Source organism: Eurypyga helias, unplaced genomic scaffold (genome assembly GCF_000690775.1).
Source record: "Eurypyga helias isolate BGI_N326 unplaced genomic scaffold, ASM69077v1 scaffold11992, whole genome shotgun sequence".
Taxonomy (NCBI): domain Eukaryota; kingdom Metazoa; phylum Chordata; class Aves; order Eurypygiformes; family Eurypygidae; genus Eurypyga; species Eurypyga helias.
The window spans coordinates 1-25,837 of NW_010237863.1; the positions used below are offsets into that span (position 1 = coordinate 1).

The 25,837-nt window shown below is 36.7% G+C and overlaps 1 protein-coding gene across 1 annotated transcript in view; it reads right to left on the minus strand.

Annotated features, from left to right (window-relative positions):
* Positions 1-216: 216 nt before the first annotated feature.
* Positions 217-25,837, minus strand: part of SIPA1L2 (signal-induced proliferation-associated 1 like 2) — a gene marked incomplete at its 3' end in the record, with an annotated part of 80,888 nt that continues 55,267 nt past the window's right edge. Inside the window, exons 13-19 of the mRNA XM_010147631.1 lie at positions 24,031-24,419; positions 20,247-20,471; positions 17,442-17,595; positions 13,971-14,190; positions 7,315-7,446; positions 1,289-1,342; positions 217-340 (exon numbers count right to left, since the gene is read on the minus strand). Of these exons, the coding sequence (XP_010145933.1) occupies positions 217-340; positions 1,289-1,342; positions 7,315-7,446; positions 13,971-14,190; positions 17,442-17,595; positions 20,247-20,471; positions 24,031-24,419 (1,298 nt within the window). The remainder of the gene's footprint in view (positions 341-1,288; positions 1,343-7,314; positions 7,447-13,970; positions 14,191-17,441; positions 17,596-20,246; positions 20,472-24,030; positions 24,420-25,837) is intronic.

Consider the following 25,837-nt stretch of genomic DNA (forward strand, 5'->3'; position numbering starts at 1 on the left):
TAATCCTCCCAGGCTTCCTGTCCCTACTTTCCCACACTGTAGGCTGCTTTTTTTTGCCTCACTTTGTCCAGGAGCTCCATGTTCATCCACACAGGCCTGTGGCCGCTTTTACCTGACTTCCTCTTCGTTGGGATGCATTGCTCCTAAGCTTGGAGGAGAAGAGAAAATCTCTTCTTAGAAGTAAAGTGTATTTCTTACGGAAACATTTTGACATACCCAGTAGCCTCAAGGAAGTCTTTTCCATCAGTGGGGCTGTCATCCAAAGGTAACTCTTCTGTTCCTTCCAAGCCCTGAGCTTGCTGCATGTCATTCAAGGTGCAAAAAGATGCTACTCTCTGATCTGTAAGAGAGTAACATAAGGATAAGTTCAAAACTGGACATACACACAAAACAAAAAGGCTGTATCACAGCCATTACCCTGGTTCAGTTAGAGAAACGGATGTAGGTTTCTACATCACAGCTTTGAAGATAATCAGCAGATGTAAAGTATATTCCAACTAGTTGGCTTCCCCACATCTGCATCCAAAGGCAACCCCAAAGCAATTTTTTTGTGTCTATCAGCAGAGTAAGACAGATTTGTTTGGACCAGTTAATGCTGATATGAACAATAAATTGGTCTTGATGAAATCTGCAGAAAACCATTTGAGAATTCAGGGCCACAACCAATGACAATAATAATACTAAATTCAGTGAAAAGGTTTGCATTTTCCATGGACTTAAAGCCATCAGATTCCTCAGAAATCTGCACTGTTCATTTCGTACTGTTTTACTGTCTCAAGCATTTGCAGAACCTAATGGTAATCTGCACACTTGAAAACCAATAAATTCACACTGTTTTTATGGAGCTTTTGTTAAATGTATTACTAAGGCACACTATTATCTACATTGGATTCCACTAGAACATAATCTAACTAGCACAGATGTAATTACCTATGGATATACAGTGTGGTTGCCAAAATACATCAGTCGCCACGTAATAGAAGTATGCCATGCAGATCATCATTGCACAGAACAGGAGTAAACGATGCATTCATGAGGATTTAATTTGTTGTCTTTAAAAACAAAAAAATCCATATTCCGTGGAGACTGATTTAACTTACTTCTCTCAAACAAAATCCGTGTCTGCAGGCTTGTCTAAATTCTGGTGACAACATGCCTGCCTTGCCCTTTTGCCCCTCGCTCTACCACCCCGCAGACCCGAAGCTTGCATTATCATGCAAACGTGCAAACATAGGAAATATTAAAGAAAGTTTACAAAAGGCAAAAGTCATCAATCCCAGACCATCACCTAGAAACGGCGTGTGATGACAGAACGGCCCAAATTCTTCATCTGAGTCAAAACCTGGAATAAGATTTAGAATGTTCCTATGAACAAGACAGTCCATCTCCACCGGAGCAGCTGTGGCCCTGATGTACAGCGCGCACAGTGGGATGCACCCGCCCCACTCGGGCTGGCTCTCACTCTCAACGCCACTTGTGCGCAACCCCGACGCGACAGTAATGCATGAGGCGTCCCGCCCCGAGTCTCATAGTAATACCCAGTATCGCGACACAGCGTGACAGCTTGGCATGACACACAAAAGGCAACCCTCCAAACTCCAAGCACCCAAACAGTTAGTGCAGACCAGATCATTTTCACTAGGAAGGAAATTTGGGTTTAAAAGTTCTGCCAACCAAACTTAGGAAATCACTACAAAGCACTTTAAAGGGACTTTTAAAATCAATAGTTTTAAGCAATAGTAAAGATGGACAATTTATTTTACAGTGTAATGGATAAAAGTTGCATGTAATTTTTTGTCCAGTTTTGAAGACCACCGCTTATTTCCCCTGCTTTTATCCTTATTCTGGACTAGTGACAGATCTCAGCAAGTAAGAATGTGACTTTTTTCGTATGTGCCAACAATAGGGTAAGAGTATAATTTTAAACACATAATCAATGACATAATTTACAGATTTGAAACTTAAGTTGAATAGATTTAATTAGTACTGAAACTGGTTTCCCAGATCAAATGTAGTACGAAGGCCAGAAATGAGATTGTGTCAACAACCAGCCTAAAGTACACACATCTAAACACTGACTGCACCTTTATCCCGTTCACATTTTCATTACCACTCGCTAGAAGAAAAGAAAGCCAGCAGCAAATGTTATGCTGTTGCCATTTTTTCCTGTGGCCACCAATGTGCGACATGGGACATCGTGTCTCAGCGGCAGTTCGACTGTAAGACAAAGCCACCCGCATTTTTTCCCCCTGCTGAGTAAGCTTAAATAAAGAGAATGGCCACTTGTCTGGTTTATTTTGGAAGTTCAGAAAACGCGTTGCCGGTTTGCCCTCCCCAGCAGTACTGGAAAGCATCTTTTTTTGGTGGATGAACGCAGGTGCAAGAACAGGTACATGCAGCTGGCAATGAAATCACATGATGTCATTTTTAAACACAAGATTTTAAAATATTTTGGTATCTATTTCCACACACAAGGAAAATATAAAAAGCATGGTGTTTGTAAGGAAGTATAATGTGTGGATTTTTTCTCACTTGTAAAATCTCTAATGAATTTCAGCTCCACATAATTTAAAAATAATATTAACACAGTAGGAAATTGTTAATCTCTTCTATTTTCCTAGTATAACTTAAACATTTTTCCAACATTCATATCTTTACAAAATATGAAACCATATTCTTACATCCATCAGTTGAGGAACAGAGTCACTACATGGCCAGTACTCTCCAATCATACAACATACTATGTAATTCCTACTTTTCAAAGAGTAGTTCCTTAATTTTCAAAAGCCAGGACAGTGTTGAAGTCATTCTCTGAACAAGTTAGTAACACAACAAACCTCTGTAATAACTAGTACATCAACATGATCCTGAACTAACCAAATATTTTGCCTTGGAATACTTTTCAAGTACTTTTAAAGAGACATTTTTATTTTCAGTTATTATCAAGTCTCACTAATCTCCCTACAGTTACTCACACTTGGCAACAGTTTCACCAATTTACTATTTAAATCAGAACTGGTTTTAAACCTGAATTGTGATGAAGGTTGAACTTGTGCTTCAAAGAGCAAAATCTTCCTACTGATTTTTGTTTCCTTTGTTCTTAACAGAATAGGCTTGAATCTATATTCATGAAAATGAAGTCAAAGCTACTTTCACTGACAGAAAAATTAAGTCTATTTCTGACTATGATGCTGTGGATATAAGTTCTGCTTTCTCCAAACTACAGGGACACCTCCTGTTCAATTCAAGTGATATGTCCATGCTAAACCAAAGAAAATACATGTAAATCTCAGAGCTCTATGTGGGACATCTTTGCCAAACCTCACATAGAACCCACACATGGAAAACTAGTTACAAAAATATATTGGTGGTTATATCAAAAGTTTAAGCGACAGTTGCCGTAGCAAGACCAAAGATTAGGCAAAATTCATGTCTCACCTTAAAGTAACAGAATTGTAGAGGTGTAACTGTAATTAAGAATTTGAATTTTTGTTCCAGGCCACTAACAGAGGCCAGAAAAACACTCCAGACGATTTTGATGTACTGGAGAGGAGAAAAGGCTAAAATGAGTAGGGTGTGTAAAGCTGCTCTCATTATTAAGGCGAAGTCTACCCACAAACATACACTGAAGCACATATGCACTGAAGCAAAGAGTTACACATGCATGCTCAAGAAATGACCAAATGTTAACTAAACATTTTCTTTTTTTTTTCCTAGCAGTTTAATATACTAATTTGGTTAAAATAATTATCTCATGCTGAATGCTTCACTTCTTTCTCATTATGTTGTGTGTAGCATTACTTGCAATGAGCTATAAAGGTTTTAAATGGAAGTATTAAAATAATAGTGATTATAGCAGCACAGATGTTTCTGCAAAGATAAATGGGAATTAAGAAACGCTGCATTCTGATCAGCACCAGGAGACGTTCATAAAAACAACCTGGAAAAAAGTCAGACCTATTTTAATGAACTAAATCAGAGACAGAGGGACTTTCGTAGGTTGCTAATTCCCACGATACGATTTACCAAACACTAAACAGCCATTTTTTAAGCACAATAAACTCAGTTTAAAGTATCACAAATAGTACGAAGATCTATTAATAATAATAATAATCTATATTAATGTTTATGTCCATTCTCTTCTATAATGACAGTAACAGATAAGGACATCTATGCCCCATCCCTGGCTGTCTTCAAGGCCAGGCTGGATGAGGCTTTGAGCAACCTGGTCTAGTGGAAGGTGTCCCTGCCCATGGCAGGGGGGTTGGAACTAGATGGTCTTTAAGGTCCCTTCCAACACAAACCATTCCGTGATTCTATGATCTAGAAAGGCTTCTCCTTTTGTTCCCCAAAATATCGACAAGTTCCAAAATTAGCCATCAACAACATAATACACATGTTGAAAGCCAGTCCTCCTTCTCTAAGTGGGACACCTATCAAAGGATCTTTAATCCGGCTTTCCAGTTTATTCTATGAATCCCTATATCAACCTTTACTCAGTTCAACATGTTGCTTGCTTTCTTTTTGCTTCTTTTTTTCCCTGACTGCTCTCCCTAAAACCCTAGCTCTTTTGCTCTACAGCCATGTCCAGTTCTATCTATTCCTTATTGTTCACTTCAGGGACGGATACAAAAATATTACACCAGCGTATGCCTAGCATATCAGCTACTCCCTGGTTACTCCCTCGCTGCAGCTACCACCAAAATAAAGGGCAGCAACCAGAAGTGACCTATTTATGTATGAAAGAAATGGAAGGATACTACTTGCTGGTGACTCCACACATACCAAAGATGATCTCTGACTAAATATCAGAGTCAAAACTACATCCTGCAAAGGGAGGCCGTGTGAAGACTTAAAATAATATTGCACTGTGCTCCAGCTTTTGAGTACTGACCCTTAACAGGCACAGCTCAAGCAAGACCCCTTACTGATGCAGATCCTGGAGACTGTGGACTTAAGCCCTGCACCGCTCCAAATCATGCTGGGAAGACCTGTCTTAGAAATAACAGAGGATTTTCGGGAAAAGTTTGAAGTAAATATTCTGCTTACCACAGAAGTTTTTGCCAAGCAAAAGCAGTGAAAATGAAATCTTCAAAGTGAAAAGCATCATTATACTTGCAATTAAAAAAAAGTCGTTACTTACTCTACCCTCACGGACCACAGTTTAAAAACTGCTGTTCTACATAAGAGCAAAGCTTCAGTTGGACAAAAGCTAAAGGGGAGGGGAGTGAGTTAAAAATGAGACCGCTGTTCTTGTTATATCCATGAGTAAACTCTGAGTATACATCATGGTTGCACAAGTCTTGCTATGGTATTTAATTCTTAATCCAATTAATGCCAATGTTATAAGCACCTAAATGCTATATTCAACATTAATCAAGATGAAATTGCATTTTAAGACACATAGATGAAGGATTATGAGGCCAATATTATGGATTATTGAACTGATCAAAATATGTAAATTGTCAACATACAATCTAGAGAGATCACAGGGGAAAAACCCTGACCTTGGAATTAGATTGGTAATTCTAATAAATCAGTATTAGGAAAAGACCTTGTACAAGGAAAAAAAATAAAATAAAGTCTTATATCTAGAGTTTAGAAGATAAAACAGCTTTGAAATATCAGGTTGCCAAAGCCAAACTTGAGAACAACTCTAACATTAATTTCTTAAATCGGTATTAAACAAGTCCTATCCATTTGGTGATCTTCATTGACGGTTTAGGGGGTGGGTGTGTTTGGGGTTTTTTCAGACTGTCCTGTATAAAAGGTGATTGCATTTCCACCCAGTTTAATAAAAAGATTAAAGTAGTTTTATATTCAGATGTAGACAAACTTTAGAATCATTTACTCTCTTTTTCACATTGATAGAATGCAGAACAGTGGTTCCAAGCCATTTTTAAGTAGCTGAAGCAACTCCTAAGTCAACATTAAAATAAATACAAGTGCAAATAGTAATTATACTCACATAATTTACCAAAGTGAAATTATTTTAATCACAATATTTAGTAAAAATAATGAAAATGTAACAAAAGTTTACAAAGAACTGGTACAGAATGACCCTATAGTCAGCAGAATTAAGAATTTTTATTAGCACTTAAAAATGTTCTTCGAAGTTATGGAGTCAGTCGTTTATGGCTCCAAACCTGTTTTCAGTTGTTTAAGATGCCAGTAACAAATAGCAGGATTTTCCCTAAGCCACCAAACACAGAAATGCACAGGAACAGTTGTCAGATTCCAAGCGCCACAGTAGTTCCTGCCAGTTACAACACGCTGTAGTTACGTAGTACCAAATAGTAATGAATGCACATGGAGTTAATCAGGTTAAGAAACAATACAGGACTTTAGATTGCTAATCATGACCATTGGTTTGGGATTTTACCATGGCCATTTAAATTAGCATGGTAAGTAGTTCTGAAGAGCTTTTGATCAAATTGAAATTTAATCATGTCATATTTAGGGAAGGATTCAGGTACCAGAAAACATGGTTGCTTTTAGTTGAAAAAACCAGAAGAATCTCTCATCACCAACTGCACCACCAGTTATCCTCAAAGTTTAGACCTGCATCTTACATAATGATGAGTGTGGAAATTGCATCCTTATTCACGGATGCCTCCAACTTCCCATACATTCACTAATGAGAGTAACACCATTTAAGAAATATTGGAAATTTTCAGGCAGCACAGTGACCTAACCAGAACACCCCTCAATCAATACCACACACAGTCAAACCAACACCCACCTTTCTGTGTTTATACATTATGTGTAAGTTCAGCTCTCAGAAAGGTGAATGAAGGTTTTGTTAGATAACTTGGTCTTAAAATTTAATAATGCGAACCTGGTCTATATTCTGCACCTCAAGTTCTGCTATTGGACAACATAGCATACATTTTTGCTGTTTTCCAAGGGCTTATTATGAAAGCTGAGAGGGACTGCAACATCATTTGTACTACACATACAAGTTTATAAACACAACACAATAAACTCAGGGGAGTGTTACTCCCAGTTTCTTTTTAAACATCTAATTCAAGTGCTTTGAATCCCTCCTTGAAAGCACCTGATTTTTCCAGTTGATTACTGAAGTAACTTAGGCCCCTAAGCGGATGAAGTGTATCTAAGATACTGAAAGGATCAAGAATACCCCAAATTTTCAGTGACAATCTTTCCCACTGAGAAGTGATACTGCCAAAAGGATTAAAGGGCTACAGAGGCAAACACTGAATTTTTGTAATTAAAAAAGTGGCTATACAATATATATTCGTTTAAAAAAGTCTGTGTACTGAACATTAATCTTTATTCAGATTTTCCTGTTACCTTCAAACGCTCGTGCAGCATCTACCAGGTGGGACCAGTCTAGCCCTGTGGCAGTGTCTGGCAGGGGCATCAGGCCAGGATCATTGAATTTGGCTTTATCAGATAAGGACCCATCTGAGAACCAGAATTCATCTAAACAATAAACACAATAATTAGTCTTCCTACAACAATGATGTACAATTAATTTTGAAGCTATTATAATGAACTGTAAAAAAATGTGTAAGCAAAGAGTGCTTATTAAACCTGAGCACTGAGCAGAAAAGTTGCTAGATACACAGCTGTATTTTTAAGAAGGCTGTGAAACAACATGAGATATTTACATGCAGAGACTTATTCTGAAACTTAAAACATTTCAGTTTCAGAAGCAACTTGAAAAATGTCACCTGCTTTTCCTTTAATGTATTTGTAAATTCTAGACTGTATTCAAAACTCACTTTCACATTGAAAATACTACCCAATTAGTTTAATACTGGCAGTAGCATATCCGAGGACGTATGACTTGTGTGATGATCTACATATGATCTCGTGTGCCAGTGTGAGCTGTAACATGTTGTATACTGTAGATAGTCTATTAACTGGAGTGTATACATTATAAATGCTAGTTCAAAACCAGCCTTCAGTTACTCAGTCTTTTAGAAAGATACCAAACACATATCTCAGTAGGAGATGCTAATTTTCATAATGATCTTAAATAGTTTTAAATTCTCCTTATCTATCCATAGCAATCTTCACTCTGATCAATGTGAACTCATTAAAACGAATACTGTTGAATAAGCACACAGATGTTCTCAAAACCAAACATAAACCAAAGATTATTTATAATCACATTTCATCTTAACCGTATTCTACTTTTATTACACAGTATAGTCAGGAAAAGACAAGTTTTGTTTCAGATGTATCTACTTCTATTAAATTAAGAGATCAAAATAATAATTTTTCCTCAAATATTTCAGAGGAAAATTTTGATCTAGTTATTCCAGAAATTCAGATTATAATATTTATGAGAAATATTTTTTCAGAAAAACACCAAACAAAAAAATCCATTAAAGAAAAAAATGCACACATACAAGTGGATGATACATTATAGTTTAAGAAAATGGCATGTTCTGAATGTCCTGATACCAAAGTCCATTTGAATTAAAGATTTGTGACCTAAATATCCGGAAGCAGTAGCCTTTTACAGAGCATTCACTGCACAGACCAATGATAGGAGTGTATCATATTGTTTGCAGAAAGCTTGTTTAAAAAAAAAAAAAAAAAAAAAAAAAAACAAAAAACACTCAGGAACAGGAAAGTAAAGGAGGTTTACAATCCTCTTTCAAAAATTCGGAGTCCCACAAAGCAAAAACAATGCAGAAGAAGTAGAAGTCCTGTTTACCATGGAATTTATCTTGTTCTACAACTTACATAAGAGATGAAACACTGCTATATTACAATTGGAAGTGACTTGACAAACCTCTGTAGAAATATCTTTCTCAATACCCACTCAGTATGCAAAAGTGGATGTTATATGAAATGGAAAATGTAATATACGAATATATCCTATTTATACATCTGTACTAAGATTTGCAGTTCCTTATAAACATACATAGAATCTTATCTAAAGTTACCTCGGGGTATACATTGGAAGCTCAACATCAGAGCAATCTCTGAGCTTTTATCTATGACCTGGGAATTATAAGAACCTTATTTACGCAACTACAGATGTTTTATATACGCATGTTGTGGAAAATAGGGAGAATGCCTTATTTAAAAGGCTGGCAGGCCAGTTTTTGGTTCTAGACCAGCAGGCAGGCCCTAAGGGACAGCCCTTGCTTTTGTGTGATCAGCTTACAGAGGCTGATTGTGAAACCTGTCAGGAAGATGCCTGTTCCCAGCGCGATTCTGCTGGCTTTCCAAATTAAAGTGTAGGAGTGATATATTCACTAGTCGCCATCCTTCATTATGTATTGTCTTTGTGAGAACCTCCATTCACCTTAGGCAGGATCCTATTCAGTCCTGCATACACCCTGACAGGGCTACTCGACTGCAGAAAGCTTGCCAGAGTAGAGATTTGAATATTGCTAGCACTGAAAACACAAGTGCTCATGCTGATGGCTGGAATTATAAGCAGAATAACTGAACAGGCATGAGTTCACCAGCACAGAATAATTCATTTTCAAGATATAAATTGTGTGTTCTTGTGCAATGTGCGGGGAGAGAAGAAAAAAACCAAACAAGCTTTAATGATACAGGCCTCTCTGTGCTTCTGTATTTCAGAGAATATTGTATTTCAGGAGTGCTCTAGGTGAGATGAATTATTTCTAGCCTCCTGTATTCGCATTTCATCCCTGCTCCTCTTACCTCACTATTACCTCCACTTTTTCCCTGCATTAGCAGTTGCAGGCTGCCTGTTGTCTTCCTTTTTGATTTGTGCAAAGGTGGCAAGTGATGCTTGAGCTTGCCCACCTCTGTGTGTCCAGGAAGATATGCCTGATCTCGTAGGTCCCTATCTTCACTACTCACAAGATCAGCTCTGAAGCAACACAGACTTCCCCCTTACTTCCTTTGAGGAAACAATTCAAGTGTTATCTTTCAGTTTTAAAGATTATTTTATTTATTGTACTCCTTTTGGCACAAAATAATTGATCTTGTGGTTTCTGGTGCTTTCAGTTATGTCACTCTCTTCCTATGCTTTGGAATTTTTTTTTATTATTGATACATAAAGGTAGAAAGCATTTTGAGGAGTCCTTATTTTCAGCAAAATTATATGGTCAGTTCAGTTTCCAACAGAGCTCCTCAAACTGACTGTCATTGGTCCCACATACCTCTCTGTTCAAAGACTAGTTATACAGAAAGAAGAAAAGATCAGCTGACAACCTTTTCTATTTCCAAGACAAGTATCCAGCTTCAGCTGGAACTGCTACTTTTATGCAGACTATAGATCATGAAAAAATATCTAAGTACTCCTCACTTACTGCACTCAAACTAGACATGTCATTTAACAAGTAGATTATCTCAGAAGATGCTGCAGCTGAAGGAACAAAGTCATATGCAGGCATAAATCCCAGTGTCTGCTTTCTGTTCTTCTTTCCTGCAAACACCAAATGTACCTCTGTGCTCCTCTAAAAACATCATCTCCTGCCTGCCAAACCCTTCCCTTCTTCAGTATTACCTAGAGGTGCCCAAAGTCTCCTTTCTAAAATGCCGGTAGCCTCTCTCAGACATATGCTCACATTACTGTTACAACAGTGGTCATGTGCTCCCAGTACTACTTTTCCCTTCCCTTTTGTTATTAAAAATAGTCTCATGTTCTGGTGTGGTGGAATATTCACTGCGTGAGAGTCTGTAACAGGCACCATATATACTCCTTTGGCTGTATGAATTATTTAATCAACAGCCTTTATTTGCTTACTGAAAAGCTGATTTCCAAATTGTTCACATTGTACATCATCAACACACAGTGACGCTAAACACTGCTTCTTATCACTGAGGTTAGTTTTGGATTGAAGCTAACGCTGGCAGTAAGCCAGTTTTAAGACAGACTTGCATTTAATAACATCACTGAAGATATATCAGCTGCACTTCTGGCAGCCTTTTCCCTACGGCACGTATAGTCTGAGAACTTTCAGAGTTTGCTAGTGTATCACTGCAAAATATTCCTTTCCTTATGAGGCTCTTCACTGCAAGCATCCTGCACCTTGCTCCTTTCCTCACAGCACAGGAACGCTGTGCCGATATACCACGCGGGGCATGTTTCTTTCCCCTTTATTTTTGTGTTTCATAAAAGGAGTGAGCCACAGTGCCTGCAACGTCAGGCTGTCTCCACGTGTCCTTCTGGGTTTCCGACTTGTGTCAGTACACTAGTTTTGCATCAGTGGTTCTCGTTGCTTTCATTCTTTCCCTGCTAGTTCAGCTGCCATGAATTTGGAAGGCGGGGATGTATTTGTACCTGCAACCATGTAAGGCATGCTAGAATCACTCAGTGTGAACAGCACTGTCTCAGTTTGGGAATGTTTAATGTCCCCCAGGCGAAATTTCAGAATTCTCAGCTACACGAGTTCTGCTTTCTGGTTTAAGTTAAAAATAAGATAAAATGAAATAAATCTTTCTACATTTGTGTACTGTGTGCAATCAACAGCACTCAACTGTCAGAGCTTACATTTCAGGCTGTACTGAAAGCAACTCTTTTTCACTCCACCTCCCCCAGTCATAAAGTACTAAGAAAATCTTATAGCTTGATTTTCTCATTTCCCTCCCACAGCCAACATCGCACACAGGTGAAGTTTGTTTCCATATTCGCATGGTCCTTCTCCCTGATAATTCTGATTTCCCAGTAGACTGAAACCCTTCAGGTCACCTATTGTATGTTGGTTTTGGTGCTGCCTTGCCTACCTTTTAATCACACTCTTCTCCTTGCTAGGGGGATCTCAAGAGACTTGGTGCTGCCACAATATTCATATATACCACATGCTGGGTAATAACATGCAAGAACGTATCTTTCTAAAATTAATTCCAGACAAAACCTCACTATTTCCACTGATTTCTGTAAATGTTAAATATCAGTAAAATTAAAATGTTTCAATCATTTTGTTTTTTGAATTCAATGTTTCAAAATCACGAACATGTACTTTACAAAAGACATTACTATGACAGCTAAGAACCCTGATTTCTGAAACTACAGCCTCAAGCTAAAATTATAAATGAAAAAACCACTCTCACATCACCACTGCTATAGAATGTAAATAACTGCTATGCACTGATTACAAAAGCCTTCCTACCAAGAACCAAAGTTAGTTGCTTTTGTGGAGACACTGACTACCCTTATTTTGAAAGCAAAGGTGGGCAAGTCATGATGTGCATGTTTTTAGAGTGTAATTACAGATAAGCAATTAAATCATTCTTGAAACAGCCATCATAAAAAGACCCTACGTGCTGGCTTGAAAAGGCACTTTTATAATACAAAACCAGAAGCAGAAAATAGAGGTTGTATATGAAAATACCATGAACTACCTTGGATATCAATAATCAGCTTCAGTTTGACTGACAAGATACTAGTTTATGTTTTTTTCTTCCCAGCTGAGTGTATAAATATCCTTCTGTATCTAAGAAGCAGTAAGAATGGAAAATAAGGTGTTTAAGACAGAATTAATACACAAAACACTAAAATTGCACTGCTGGAGGAGCAGCGTACAGCTTGAGTGTACACCGTTAATTGCCTTATGTCAACCGCCACAATAAAAGCACGCTGAAGGTTTGCTCCCACTGCACATGTACCTTTACAAGAAAGGGCTCTAAAAGCCTAACCGTAAAAGAAAAAAATACCATCAGGATGCCTGATTATATACATAGCTCCTTCATAAAGTAGAAAATCTATTGAGTCTCACATGAAACAAAATGGGGCTTCATTCTCTATCAGCAAAAGCAAAGGATCTTTGCATATTAAACTTATAGTAAAGAGGTTTACTGTGATAGAAGAATACTTTTAGAATGGCAAAAGGTATAACTAGAAAAGTGTTTTGTATGCAAGGCTTACTTCTGAAAACGAGCAAGTGACTGCTAGTGCCTGAAGGACACGCCGAATGACAGAGCCCTTTTTACTATTTCTTTTAAGTCATCTGTTCGCATTCTCTCTGGATATGCGCCTAAAAAAGTCCCTAATGCTTTCAAGAAATCCACCCACACCTCCTTAACTACAGACTTCAGAGTCTACAACTGTTCTACTTTTTTTTTTTTAAATTGTGCTCAGCTGTGATGCAGTATTAAAGTAGTTAACTAAAAGTGCAATAATTGAGAAGTGAAGAGATTTAGCATTAAAAAAAATTCACTCTTACTGAGCACATAAATATATGTAACTGGCTGTGTAGATTTCAGCTGTGATACATAAGCATTTATATTTTTCCAGATTCTGGTTTGGGTTTTTTTGGTTTTTTTTTGTTTTTTTTTTTTTTTTTTTAGTTTTAATAATTTTCATTCTGTTTTTTTCTACAATATTACTACAAACTTTGTAACTCATCCCTCCGTATTGGAATTATTGCAAGATAAGCATATAACAAAGACCTTGATTGTTAAAACTTCACAAGTAAAGAGACACCTTCATAAAACAGTTTTAATTTAGCATCCCAGACTACTCTCTTTCTGCCACAGAAAAGAAGTGTTATTTGCAAAGATTTTTCGAACATGTTAAAAAAGTATCAGCAAAATCAGTTATGAAATCGGAGATGGCAGCTATTCTACATTTCTTTTCAAGATGTTACCAAAAGGATCACCTGAATATAAGCTGTTCTGTTTAGCTCTTGAGTGTATTCGTGAATATTTCAGTAATTTGAATGCACACAAAAAGAAACAAAAATATTAAAATAAAACAGACCAACTTGGCTTAAACAGGTCACCACCAGAAGATAAAATGACAACAAGAAATATCTTCAGACAAATGTTTGTTGCCTATCACTGGTCTCATGAAAACTGTTCTGGAAGTGAATGATAAATCTGAATTGATCACTAAGGCAAGCATAAAGGCATCTAATGTTGACCAAATATGCTTTCACTAGGGTATCTAGAACACTGGTTTGACATTTCATAATTTCACCTTAAAAGTAAAATCTACCTTAACATTCAGTGATTTGAGTTTTTTTACAATTATTCCAAACGCAGTAACGACAGCAACAATCACTTACTTCTCAGATTTCCCATTCCAGGAGTCAGGCTCATCCTGGGAGGCAACGTGCTGTGATACGGTGGAGTAGTGCTGAATAAGATATCATTGGGCAAGGCTTGGTCTAGCATTGAACTTCGAGAGCTGGCATACGAAGAGCCTCTTCGGTTGCTACATATACTCTCATCAGACAGGGTACGGTAAAGTGTCCTCCGTGGAGAAAGGTTTCCATAAAATGAAAACTAAATATCAAAATATGAAGATAAAAGAAAACATATTACTGATTAAAATAATTCACATAATCATATCCCATTATCAGTCCTTGGGAGTATTTTTCTGGGCAGGCACTCTGGAATTCTTGAGCTAATACAGAAGATCAGAGATTTGTTCCACCGTATCAGATTTACTGAGGCCTGAAAAGAGTTACCAAACTAGATTTTCATACTTACTCTTGATATTTTGGAATATAACACTATAAATTTATCAGATACTGTATACTATTATTAATTCTGAAATGTTAAATGAAACCTCTATAGCCATATGACAGCAAAGTTTTCCAGAAATATACGTATACGGCTACTGACCCTGGCAACTTTTTATTCAAGACTATACATAGAACTGTTTGATTTTACTTTGAAATGACTACGCTTTCATGTTCAACATTCTAAATTGATATAGGGTGAAATATAATTCATTGGACGATAAAAGTGACTCAAGACACTGCATCTCTCCAGATGTCACAAAATAGGCTTAGAAAAGAGGACAGAGTTCAGTGAAAACTGTTTATGTATTTCAAAAAGTTACTTAAACCACAACCCAAATATCTACAGTCACAGATTCACAGAGTGGAAGGGGTTGGAAGGGACCTCTAGAGATGATCTAGTCCAACCTCCCTGCCAGAGCAGGATCACCTGGAGTAGATCACACAGGAACAAGTCCAGGAGACTCCCCCACCTCTCTGGGCAGCCTGTTCCAGTGCTCTGTCACCCTCACAGGGAAGAAGCATTTCCTCATGTTCAGGCTGAACCTTCTGTTTTCCAGTTTGTGGCCATTGCCCCCAGTCCTGTCACTGGACACCACTGAGAAGAGCCTGGCCCCATCCTCCTGACACCCACCCTTTAGGTGTTGATAAGCATTGATAAGATCCCCCAGTCAAACAAGATGTTACTGTATTATGAAGTGGAATGGCCCTGTTTTACAAGTAATTCTTCAAGACTGCAAATCCAGTTATTCTTCACATCTACAAATGTCAGTTATTGCCATAATTATTTTAACTGGTTTGTCTGGCATATAACAATTTAATGTCCTGCCCCATTTTCTTGGTAATTAATTATCAGTCGCACACTGCCTATGCAGAATGTACACTTAAAAGCGGTAGCTTTTTAAAACCATGAATATAGCACAGAATTAAAGACATCTACATTTTTATATTTCTGACAAAACTTGCTCACCGATGAATACATCCGTGAATACACAAAAGAGAGGAATACACAAAAAGGAATCAAGAAAAGGAATCAAAGAAACATCCCCACAGAAAAGGGATAGACAGAAACACTCAATCATGCCACCAGACAGTCTCTCCAAAATATTAAATACACTTCATTGTGCTAGTTCAGGATAGCATCTACCTTGATGACAATGCACAACATGCTCAATTGTTAGAATTTCTAACTGTGTCCCAGAGAAAATTGAGGGAGATATTCAGATTCTAATGTAGGAATGCATCACAATACCACATTCATTCTAGAGATTTGACTGAAACAGATATGGGCTGTGGAAATAAACATAATCCAAAACTTCAATACATATGTAAAATGATCACAGCAATAGACATAAGCAGCATCCCTCAATGAATGGATAGAGGACATACACGACATCCTTAAGTGAATGGATATAGCATAAGCTTCTATAAGCAGTGGTGAAAGAGTACCGAAAGACACTGAGCCTAATTAGGGATCACACTTGGGAAAATGGTTAAAAGCCTTCATCCTCTGAATTGAAGGGTCTCTGTTCCTCTTCTCTGCACTCAAGTTTCCCAGTAAGCATCCTGCTGCAATTCTTGGCTGTTACTCAAGCCTCCTTGACCTTATACTGCGTCTTCTGTCTACAAAGATTGTTCACTAGCTATCCAAACATGTTAATGTTAATTGTTAGACCTTTACGCACTTTCCTTCCAAATGCAACAAAAATTAAACATTACCTAGAGGGCTCATTATTCCCTGATCTATGAAGAAGGTAAAACCAATCCAAAAATGTGATTGGATTCTGTAGAATCTTACATATTCAGAAATTCCTTTCTGGCTTTGCTGCTGTCGAAGACAACTGACTCACCTGTACCACGATTACTACCCTCTAGGAAGGCAGAATAAAAGAGGGGATACTGCCGAGTCCTATGGCTGTGGATTCCCTGCGGGTCAGGGCTTACAGCCTCTCTCACTTAGTCAGCTTTTGTTTGGGTGTCCTGGGAGGGGAAGGGGACAGCAGTAATTCATCTCAGGATGGCCACACCTCTTCAACTCCTCCTTATTTCTTATTTAGGTAGGCAGAAACATTGACAGCTCTTGAAATCATCACGGAAAACCAGTTATTGTATCAATCATAAACCATAAAAACCTCTAGGACATTATTAATGAGAATTCAAACACATAACGATTACTTAACATGCTGCACATTAAAAATATATATGATCTGAATTTTAAATTCAAGCCTGCACTTAGAGGATTCCCATGTGTTACTTTTGTTCAGACATGATGATTATGCTATTTAGCACACTGTATAAACACAGTGGGTTAAGACAGCATTGAGTTAATATCGAAGTGTGACAATTACCTTAAGTAATTTAATTGCTTTGTGCTTTATTCCACAGTAAGCACAGAATTCAGAATCATGTATACTTTGGGGAGTCATAAAGTTGAGATAAAGCTGAGATAAATTCTCTATCCACTTTTTGTGAACTCCTAAGGATTACGAACTGTCTTCATGCTATAAAAATTAGATGTATACTCTCCATGAGCAATGACAATTATGCCTTTTGAGCAGTTGTCACTGACACCTACATGAAATTGTGATTCAGGCTTCATACAGAATTATTGGTACTGAGTATCACAGAGTAGGGGAAAGTGGGCTACTTTTATCCATGTGCCTTAATATCCTATAAGGTATATAAATGTAGGCATTCAACCTTGAAAATGTTACTTTTAATCTTTCAAATGCTAATTAAGTTGCTCAACCTGCACTTGTCTCTGCTCAAGATAAGCAAAGACATACCTAAACAAGTACTGTATTTCATACATAATCACCAAACTAGATATAATTTTTATATTGTGGGAAATTACATTTTGGGACTTATGGTCAGTATTTATAGCTTCCCCATGGAATATACTTAGCTGGTTCAAAATGATATTGCCTTCTCAATAGCAATTTCGGGAATACCAGAAATTAATTTCTAAGGTAACTGTGTGTGAGATACAGAGAGACAAAGAAAGTAGCTAACCTTCCTTCTCCCTTCCTCCATAGAGAGGCTGTCTGGCAGCATCAACTTCAGAAAATCTTCTTTGGATAAGACTTGCTGGCTTTCAACAATGGCATTCCTCACAGACGTCTGGAGTGGACTCGATGCAGACACAGCATCCATATCATCATACACTCTGTTGAAACAATTGGTGTTTTTAGCAAGAGAAGCAATAGTGCTCTTGGATTTGAAAGACTGCATTCATTTTCTGTCACTTTTTTCTGTCATCTTTTACTTCAAGTAAAAAGCATTAGAATTATCTCCTGACACAGCACACTCTTATTTAGAACTTTTCTTTCCTCATAATTTTATATTTATGAAACTGTTTATGGGTCCAAAATGAAATTCTTAAAGCAACAAAAAAAATCAATTCTAGGAATTTTAAACAATTGAAAAAGCATAATACTTGTTTGTCCTGGCTTGCCTCTCTCTCTTTTTTTTTTTTTTTTTTTTTTTTTTTTTTTACACACCACACTATTGTTAAAGCTGTATTTATATCAACATTTCCAATTGTGTATCACAAAATATTGTAACTTTGACTTCCTTAGCAAATAAGACAATATTTTATAATGTGATATTGCATCCAGCTCACAATCTGGCAAAATTACTATGGTCATCAATGGCCATGTGTGAAGTGTATTGGTAATCAATTGTGCCATGTGCCAAGAGTTCTATTATCAGCAGTTCCATAAAGCTCTTTAGATAAATAAAACAGCCGTCTTCCTTCATTATCTGCATATCAAAATGTATTTAGAGTCAACAAAAGACTATCAAGCTGAATTATTATCTTTCAGCTTCCTTCCAGTGAGAAAGGAGAGAGAATTTTAACAGGTTTACTCTGGAAATGCAATCGAAGGAACTAGAGATTCTCAATCACACAGAACATACATTTGAAGCCATCACTTATTGCCAAGTGCTGCATAATCAGTGACTGTCTTCAGCAGACAGGAAACAAGCTTTGCTATGGCAAAGTGTAATTCTCAGTGAATTATATCCTACAGTGGCACAACATTCAGCAATTGACCTGATTTTCATCATCATTGCTAATTAGAGATGTTATTTTATTTCAACATAATTATCCTCAGAGAGATATTTTTGTGATGTATAGAAAGCTTTCCTAGAAAGAAAGAGGTGAAGCAGTGCTCTGTGCCATGGAAAAACCTGAAAATATTTTCTGATATATGAAGTGCTGCCATATTCAATTAATATTTCTTAAATAGAACTAGCTCTTGAAGATACTTTTCTAAATTGCTGTGGTTTCAGTCTAAATACCATGATTCATTATGCAATTTTGTTTTAAGGGTTCCATTCTAAATAAAGAGAAAATGCTTCAGGAGTTTCTCAACTTCAAAATGCAAAAAGCTTGTGGAAATCAATCAAGTTACCACTCTTTAAGTACAAATACTACTACAACTGAACAGTTTAAGCAATTAAAACCCTGAAGGGGGGAAAACAAAAGTACAATAACGCAAAGAAACACAAATTACCACGACAGGAAGGTAGTAACATTATCTACTTTTGAAAACTAGGAATTACGCTTCAGGTTCATATTTCATAGCACTTACATTCTACCTTATATCTTTAAATATGAATCTTGCCATAAATATGCACCTATATGCAATATGGGATATTTGTTTAATTATTTGCATCTAAGAGTAATTCTACATGAAACATCTGAAAATCAGGTATTGCATGTAATCTTGTCAATTTATTGAGATACATAGGGCTGACTGATTTATTGAGAGATAGAACTGAATAGGGTATGCACAAAAAGAAAGCAAGGAGGTTATCTGGTAAGAGGATTTTGAAGAAAACAGGAATTTAAAGGTTGGTTTTAAACAGCAGATTCAAACTTTACTTATGACTGCTGCAGCACTGGGAAAGTATCATCTCTATCTATATTTGAGACACTGCATCTTTCCCTTTGAGTGCAAGCCATTTTCTCCTACCTAAGAAGAAAATACTTCTCATGAGCTATTCCTGTGTTAAGCTGTATAGATAGCTGTTCCTTAAAAGTGGTCTGAATACCTCTGTCTAAATGTCACTTGCTAGAAGAATATGTAGTTTTACTAAAGCCTGCACATTTTGTACAGTCCCGTGAAGGAGGGACAGATGTATGCGCGTTTTATCTTGTTCTTGTCCTAACCACCAGTTTGTACATGTTCATTAAAAACAAAGTCAGAAAAAAATACCAAAGAATCACTAAAATATCCCCAACTGGCACAGATTTTTTAAAATTATCTACCATAGACCATTGATATGTCTATGGTCAACTATGTCATCTGTAACATATTAGCTGATTTAGCAGCTGACAAGGTAATAGGTTTAGTGCGGAAACATCAGGAAGTAAGGTTTTTTCCAACTACAGTTCCTGAAGATTTGTAGAAAGGGTCTTTAAGACCTTAATAAAGTTGTACCTTCTCAGTTGTTTCCTAGAGATTCAAAATGGAAATTCAGAATGTCTAACATAGCCATATGTTCTTGCCTACACATGCTTTCAGAAGTTCTGTCAGCTTGCTTTATTTGACACATGGGAAAAAGATGCAGCTTGATAGAGGAGAAAACAGTATCCTGTGCAGTTATTATCTTTTCTTCTTGGTTGGGTTTTTTTTTAATGTATCTGATACATAAAGGTATAGAAAAAATCCCCTGAAATTTAAAAAATAATCAGATTTTTTAATTTTTCATTTTTCTATCCTATTTTAAAATTTATTTTCATTACTGTCAGGTTTAACTCTAGCCAGCAAAATACCTTCTTCCCCCAGAAAAGTTAAAAGGATTTCTTACTCATGGCATTCAGAAACTTCGGATTCTTCAGGTGTAGGACTTCCTTCTGATTTTTTCCACCCAATGACATATTTACTCACAGCTCCTTGTCTGTGGTACGGTTTTGAAACTGACCCAGGAATTTGTTGACTACTGTTCTGTGACACTATATAGACTTTGGAGGTATCTAGGGAGCCACTCTTTTTAGAGCAATGTGTTGAGGGGCTTCCTGAATGATGTGACCCACTGAAAAAGTAAAGAACACACAAAAGTAAAAATGGAACGAGCTGTACAACAACAAATCAGAAACTCTTTGCCTGGTAAGCAGCTCTAGTTCCTAAAATAAGTTTTTCTCAAGGTTAAAAATCAAGGTAGCAATATTGGTACAGTAATTTTCTACATACTAGCAGTATATACATTAAAAGCTCTTTGAAAACAGAATTGTGATGAATTTCTAAAATGGGTAATCTATATAGTTCAACTTGCTGAAATGCAAACTGATATGAATCAAAATTAAAAGACTAAGCTCAAGACACATATATAGAATTTGTGCATGCAGTTATAATTAAATATGTATACACAAATTAAGGGTATAATTCCATTTACATCAAGAACTACATAGGGAATTCCCCAAATACCTCTCTAATTATAAAACTTATGTGCTTTTCCACTTCATGTTAATTTTGCCAGTTCACGCCAGTTTAAGCTGTGTCTTTCATTCAGTACCGTTGAGAACTTAACAGAAGTAAATTTAAGTTCAACAAAAACAGTCCTCTGGATAATTTTAATAGCCTCTTTTATTATGAATAATAGTACTTGTAGGCACTAATGAAACCTTTTACTGAAGACTCTCAAAATTATTTAAAATGAACTAAAGCAAACACTTCCTTGAAGAATAAATTTCTTTTCATTGTGGAGGTGAAGTAAGCAAAGCATTCAGAAACCAAGTGCCATGCCTAAAATCAGAGGCTGGAACCCAAAGCAGCAGCTCCTAACTTCTGTTGTTGGTTTATGAATACCAAACACACTGCTGTCTTCTAATCTAGTCCCAAGGGCATCAGATTAATTCCCAGTGGAGGAGAAGGTGTTGCTGAAAGTGTAACAGACAGGGCTACTCTGTTGTCCATGCAAAGTCAAATACAAGCAATAGACATCATTAGGTGTAATTAAAAATGCCTACTGCAGAAGCAAGTTGAATCATTAAGGATTAATAATCTTGATGAGAGGAAGTATGTGCATTTAATGTTAAAACCAATTTATTTTATCTCCTCTGTCTTCCCCCCTCCCAAAAATAGAAACAAGATTACAAGGTTTTAGGGGAAGAAAATAATGTGGGTGATGTCAAAAGGTTTTTTTGCTTGCTGCCCATGCAAATAAATTACATAAATATGTGGTGAAGAAAATAACTCAGTTATCAAAACTGAAATGTAAAGATGAAGCGTATGTTGAAGCACAATGTAAAATACCTACCAGATAAACAGCAAGGACATTATCCCAGAGGATTTTAGGCTTCTGTTAGTAACTAAATTCATGAAAGATGGAGTATCCAAACCCAAATAATGTAATACTTTTGAAGTGAAGAAATAAAATGCTTATAAAACCCTGGTTTTAGATAGAGTTCAATGCAATGGTTGGAACAAGCAGTATATATTTTTAGGATCCAAAAGGTGTTCTAAGAAACAAAGCAAAACTAAAGGCAATGAAGCTAAACTGTTACTACCCCAGTAACTTGAAGGTGTTTGATAATTCATGTATATAATTAATACAAAATAGGAGAGAGAAAATCATGAATAACAGAGCTGTGAGACAATGCTGTGCATAGCTCGTCAGCCTTGTAGTTTGAGATAGTTTCCCACAGCAGGTTTAAATCTGTAAATCTTACTCAGACATTATAGTATTAGCTTTTTCAGGGTGTTCTTTATCCGATGATGTTACAGAATCAGGCCACTATCTTTCAACCAACAGCTGTCTTGTGCATTACACTATCTTTTTGCTAAACAGAGTATCATTTTAATAAAGAAATGTTGCTCTGATATGTCAGTGACATTCCACCAGCCTGTGAGCTTGCTTCTTCAAGTTTTATACTGCTTAGCTAGAGCAAAATAAGTTTATTATTTGTGGAATAATTGTGAATTAATCCCTCAGTAGTTTTAGAATTTCATCACTATAGATTATGAATAAATACAAACTCAGTATCTGACCAGTTGGAAAATATATATAGTATTTGGCGGTAGATACGATATATTAATGTTAACTTTCTTATGTCTATTTGAACATGTCAGTGTTGCAGCACCACAACTATCAAATGAGATGATTTTTTAATCATGTATACCTGTGGGTGCTCTATAGGTGATGCCAGCTTTTAAACCTAACTGCCTTCTCAACGGTACTGAATGAAAGACACAGCTTAAACTGGCATTAGTTTTAATCACTCCAATGTAATTTGAAGGATATGCAAGAAAAGTTTAAATAAAACAGTCGAGTCCCATAATGTAAGTCTGATACCAGTTTTCCTGCAGCAAAATGATTTGGTTCACAAATTAGAAGGCGATAATTTGAAAACATTGGTATTGACAAAGTGGAACTGGGCAATCCTAATGTGAGTCGCCATCTCAACAGTAATCTCTAATTTGGAAATGCCTACGTAAACTCACTTAAAATCTAGGGGGTTTTTTTTGAAGTATTTAATTAATCCATAAAATGTTTATTCCATAAAAATGAGCAGCAGATTACTTAATGGCTGCCTGACACTTCAAATATCACGGCTGCCACACAAGTGCTGAGAATACATATTCTAGCCATTAGAAATCTATTTCAGCTCATTAGGATGAAATTCTAGAAACACAGAGCTTATTTCTAGCACATTACAAGTGTCAATAGGTAAAATTAAAACTCAACACACAAAACAGAGTAAACCTGGAGCTTCCTATTATCACAGGGGTAGTGAAAGCATTTACCTAGTTTTCACAATAGTCTATACTATCTTCTAGAACTTGTGAAAAAATAAATCTAGACATCTAAATATACAAGACTGATTCACTCATGGCAGGCATATAAAGAAATGAGACAAGACATCATTTGGTTATTTGCCTCTACTGATTGACAGTGAAAACAGGAAAATCAGAGGGAAAGAAAAACAATTTCCTTCCATCCTTTACACGGTAAAAACCTTAAAATATAGACCAAAGCTTCAACTTCAAAGTCACCATAAAATGGGAATTGGGAGATAAAAGCATCCAGCTGCAAAAGTGTACTTTCAAAGTTTGCTTTACAACAGATGTACCATGCATACTTTTCTTCGTTAACAGAAAAACCCAGAAGAGATGAAAATCAAATCTGAAATTCAGTTTAACAAACAAAATTGTAAAGCATACATCACATCTATGTAAATAGAGCGGATGGTTTCACTATACGTAAAAATTGTCCATCACAATTCTTCTGATTTCCCTCAGCATTAACTCCAGGTAATTTGTTGCACTGTACTTAAACAAAACAAAGAGGTATGCGAAATGAATTCAAGGTACAAATTTCACTTTTACTCAAGGATATTTCCCAGCTTCAAAAACCTAAGCAATGTGCACAAGGTCACATCTAAAGTCTCCGTGAGACCTGGGTGTAGGGCTAACTATGCTTTTTAGGCAGACTTCTGAAAAATGACCTGAAAATTGCTCACCCAGGCATTTAAATTAAAAAAACCAAAAATATCAGTTAAGTGCACTTTCAAAGAAAGGTAAATAGAACAACAACAATGAAAAAGAGTTCTCTGTACTTTAATTCCATAATTCCTAATCTGTAAGAAACTTACCTGGAATGAGAAGAGATTTCACTTAGGTCTCCCATGCTGCCTTCAGCTGTGTGACTGGTAGAAATAGCAGAGGCGTAGCTATGAACAGCGTAGATTTTAGCTGGATCATCATCTGGCCCAGGAGTTTCAGAAGACTCGGACCACTGCTCAGTGCGACAATGTACTCCAGACCTGCTGCCAGCAAGGTGCAAAGGGGCCAGAAGAGGAGCAGGCATGCAGGGAGCTGTATCAATTCCACTGTCAGTAGAAGCCCCCTTTATATATGTTAATCCAAGCAGCTCAGGATCCATCAGATCTCCAGAACCAAAGTGTTTCTCATCACTGTTGCTGGATGTATTACTGGATAGGGTGTTGCTGCTTGAGTGGCTTGAACAGCTTTTGTCTCCAATCTTAACAACAAAAAAAAAAAACCAAAGACCCCCCTGAAGTTAAATAGTAAAATATTTATTTTCATATAAATTACTGAATTTGTGCCATTCAAAGATAATTTTATATTTTTTCACAGTATGCTGTAATGTAACTGCAAAGGATGAAAAGAGCTAGTAATACCAACAGTTTCTATGAAATTAATTGCACAACTGGCTAGACACATTGAAGGTTGATGTCACTGCAAACAAAAAGGTTCGAGTTCCATCTTCTGTGGCAACTCTTAAGATCACACTTGATTTTTCTGATTATAGGACCTGCTTAACATCCATAAAATTGCATTTCTGAACAGTTAACATAAGCAACTGTTAAAGCTAGAGGCATTAGTAATTATTTGCTTAAACAAGTTCTACTGCAAATCTGGAAAACACCAACAACTGAATTATCCTTGGCTTTTTCTCAGTGTGGGCGAAATATGCAGGTTATTGGATCGAATCCAATTGGAGGTGTGGCAAGTTAAATTGAAGCCAACTGGGTTGTGTGTGTACCAGATGAAAGTAACTTAAGTCACAGGGCACTAAGCTAAGCACGGTTATTGAAGTGGAATAATTCTGTTGGGCATTTGTGTCAATAAAGTTGGTAGGTTTTGTTGTTTTTTAAAAAGAGATTTTATAGAGTTAGATTAACTTATCTATGTGACAGAGTAGCCAGAAAAAGGGCAGATGGACTTTTATTAGGAAGAATATAAGTGGGAAGGGTGACTAACTTTGAGATCCCCCTCCTAGCAGATGCATATAGACATAGCTGCGGCTCACACGTTAAATCAGTTAGACAGGGCAGCTTTTCCAGAAATGATACTTCTATTCCACATAGAAATTAACATGCCTCAAAATGTGAGAAAGTTATCTTAGAAAAAAAAGGAGGGTTTACATTTGCATTCATTCTACCCTTAACAAGATGGCTGTCACCTTAAAAACAATGGAACAATTGATAAAAACACAATGAGCATTTTTTGCAAGGAGAGGGACTTGGAGAAAGGTGTCTATAGAAAAGGCATGTCACTTCTTACTGTAATGGTAAAGTGGAATCAAAGTGGAAAGAAACAGGGCAGTAGGGAAAACTCAAAGGCATAAAATTAGCTCAGAAGACATACTGCAGGTATGAACCTTCCCAAAAATTTCCTGAATATACATGCTCTGTTGCTGAATATACATGCTCTAGGCACCTTCCTGACCCCAAAAACAGCAGAGAATCTGCACAACAGCTATTGATACAACTAACTTGAACTGCTCGAAGTTCACTGTGGCGAGAGCTCAGGATCATTTTATGCACTTCCTTGTGCCAAGAGAAATTATTGTATGAAAGCTCAGCATGGCCTTAATTGTTACATGCTGTTAAAGATTGTGTTGTGGAGCAAGATTAAAAAAATAATTAAAAAATC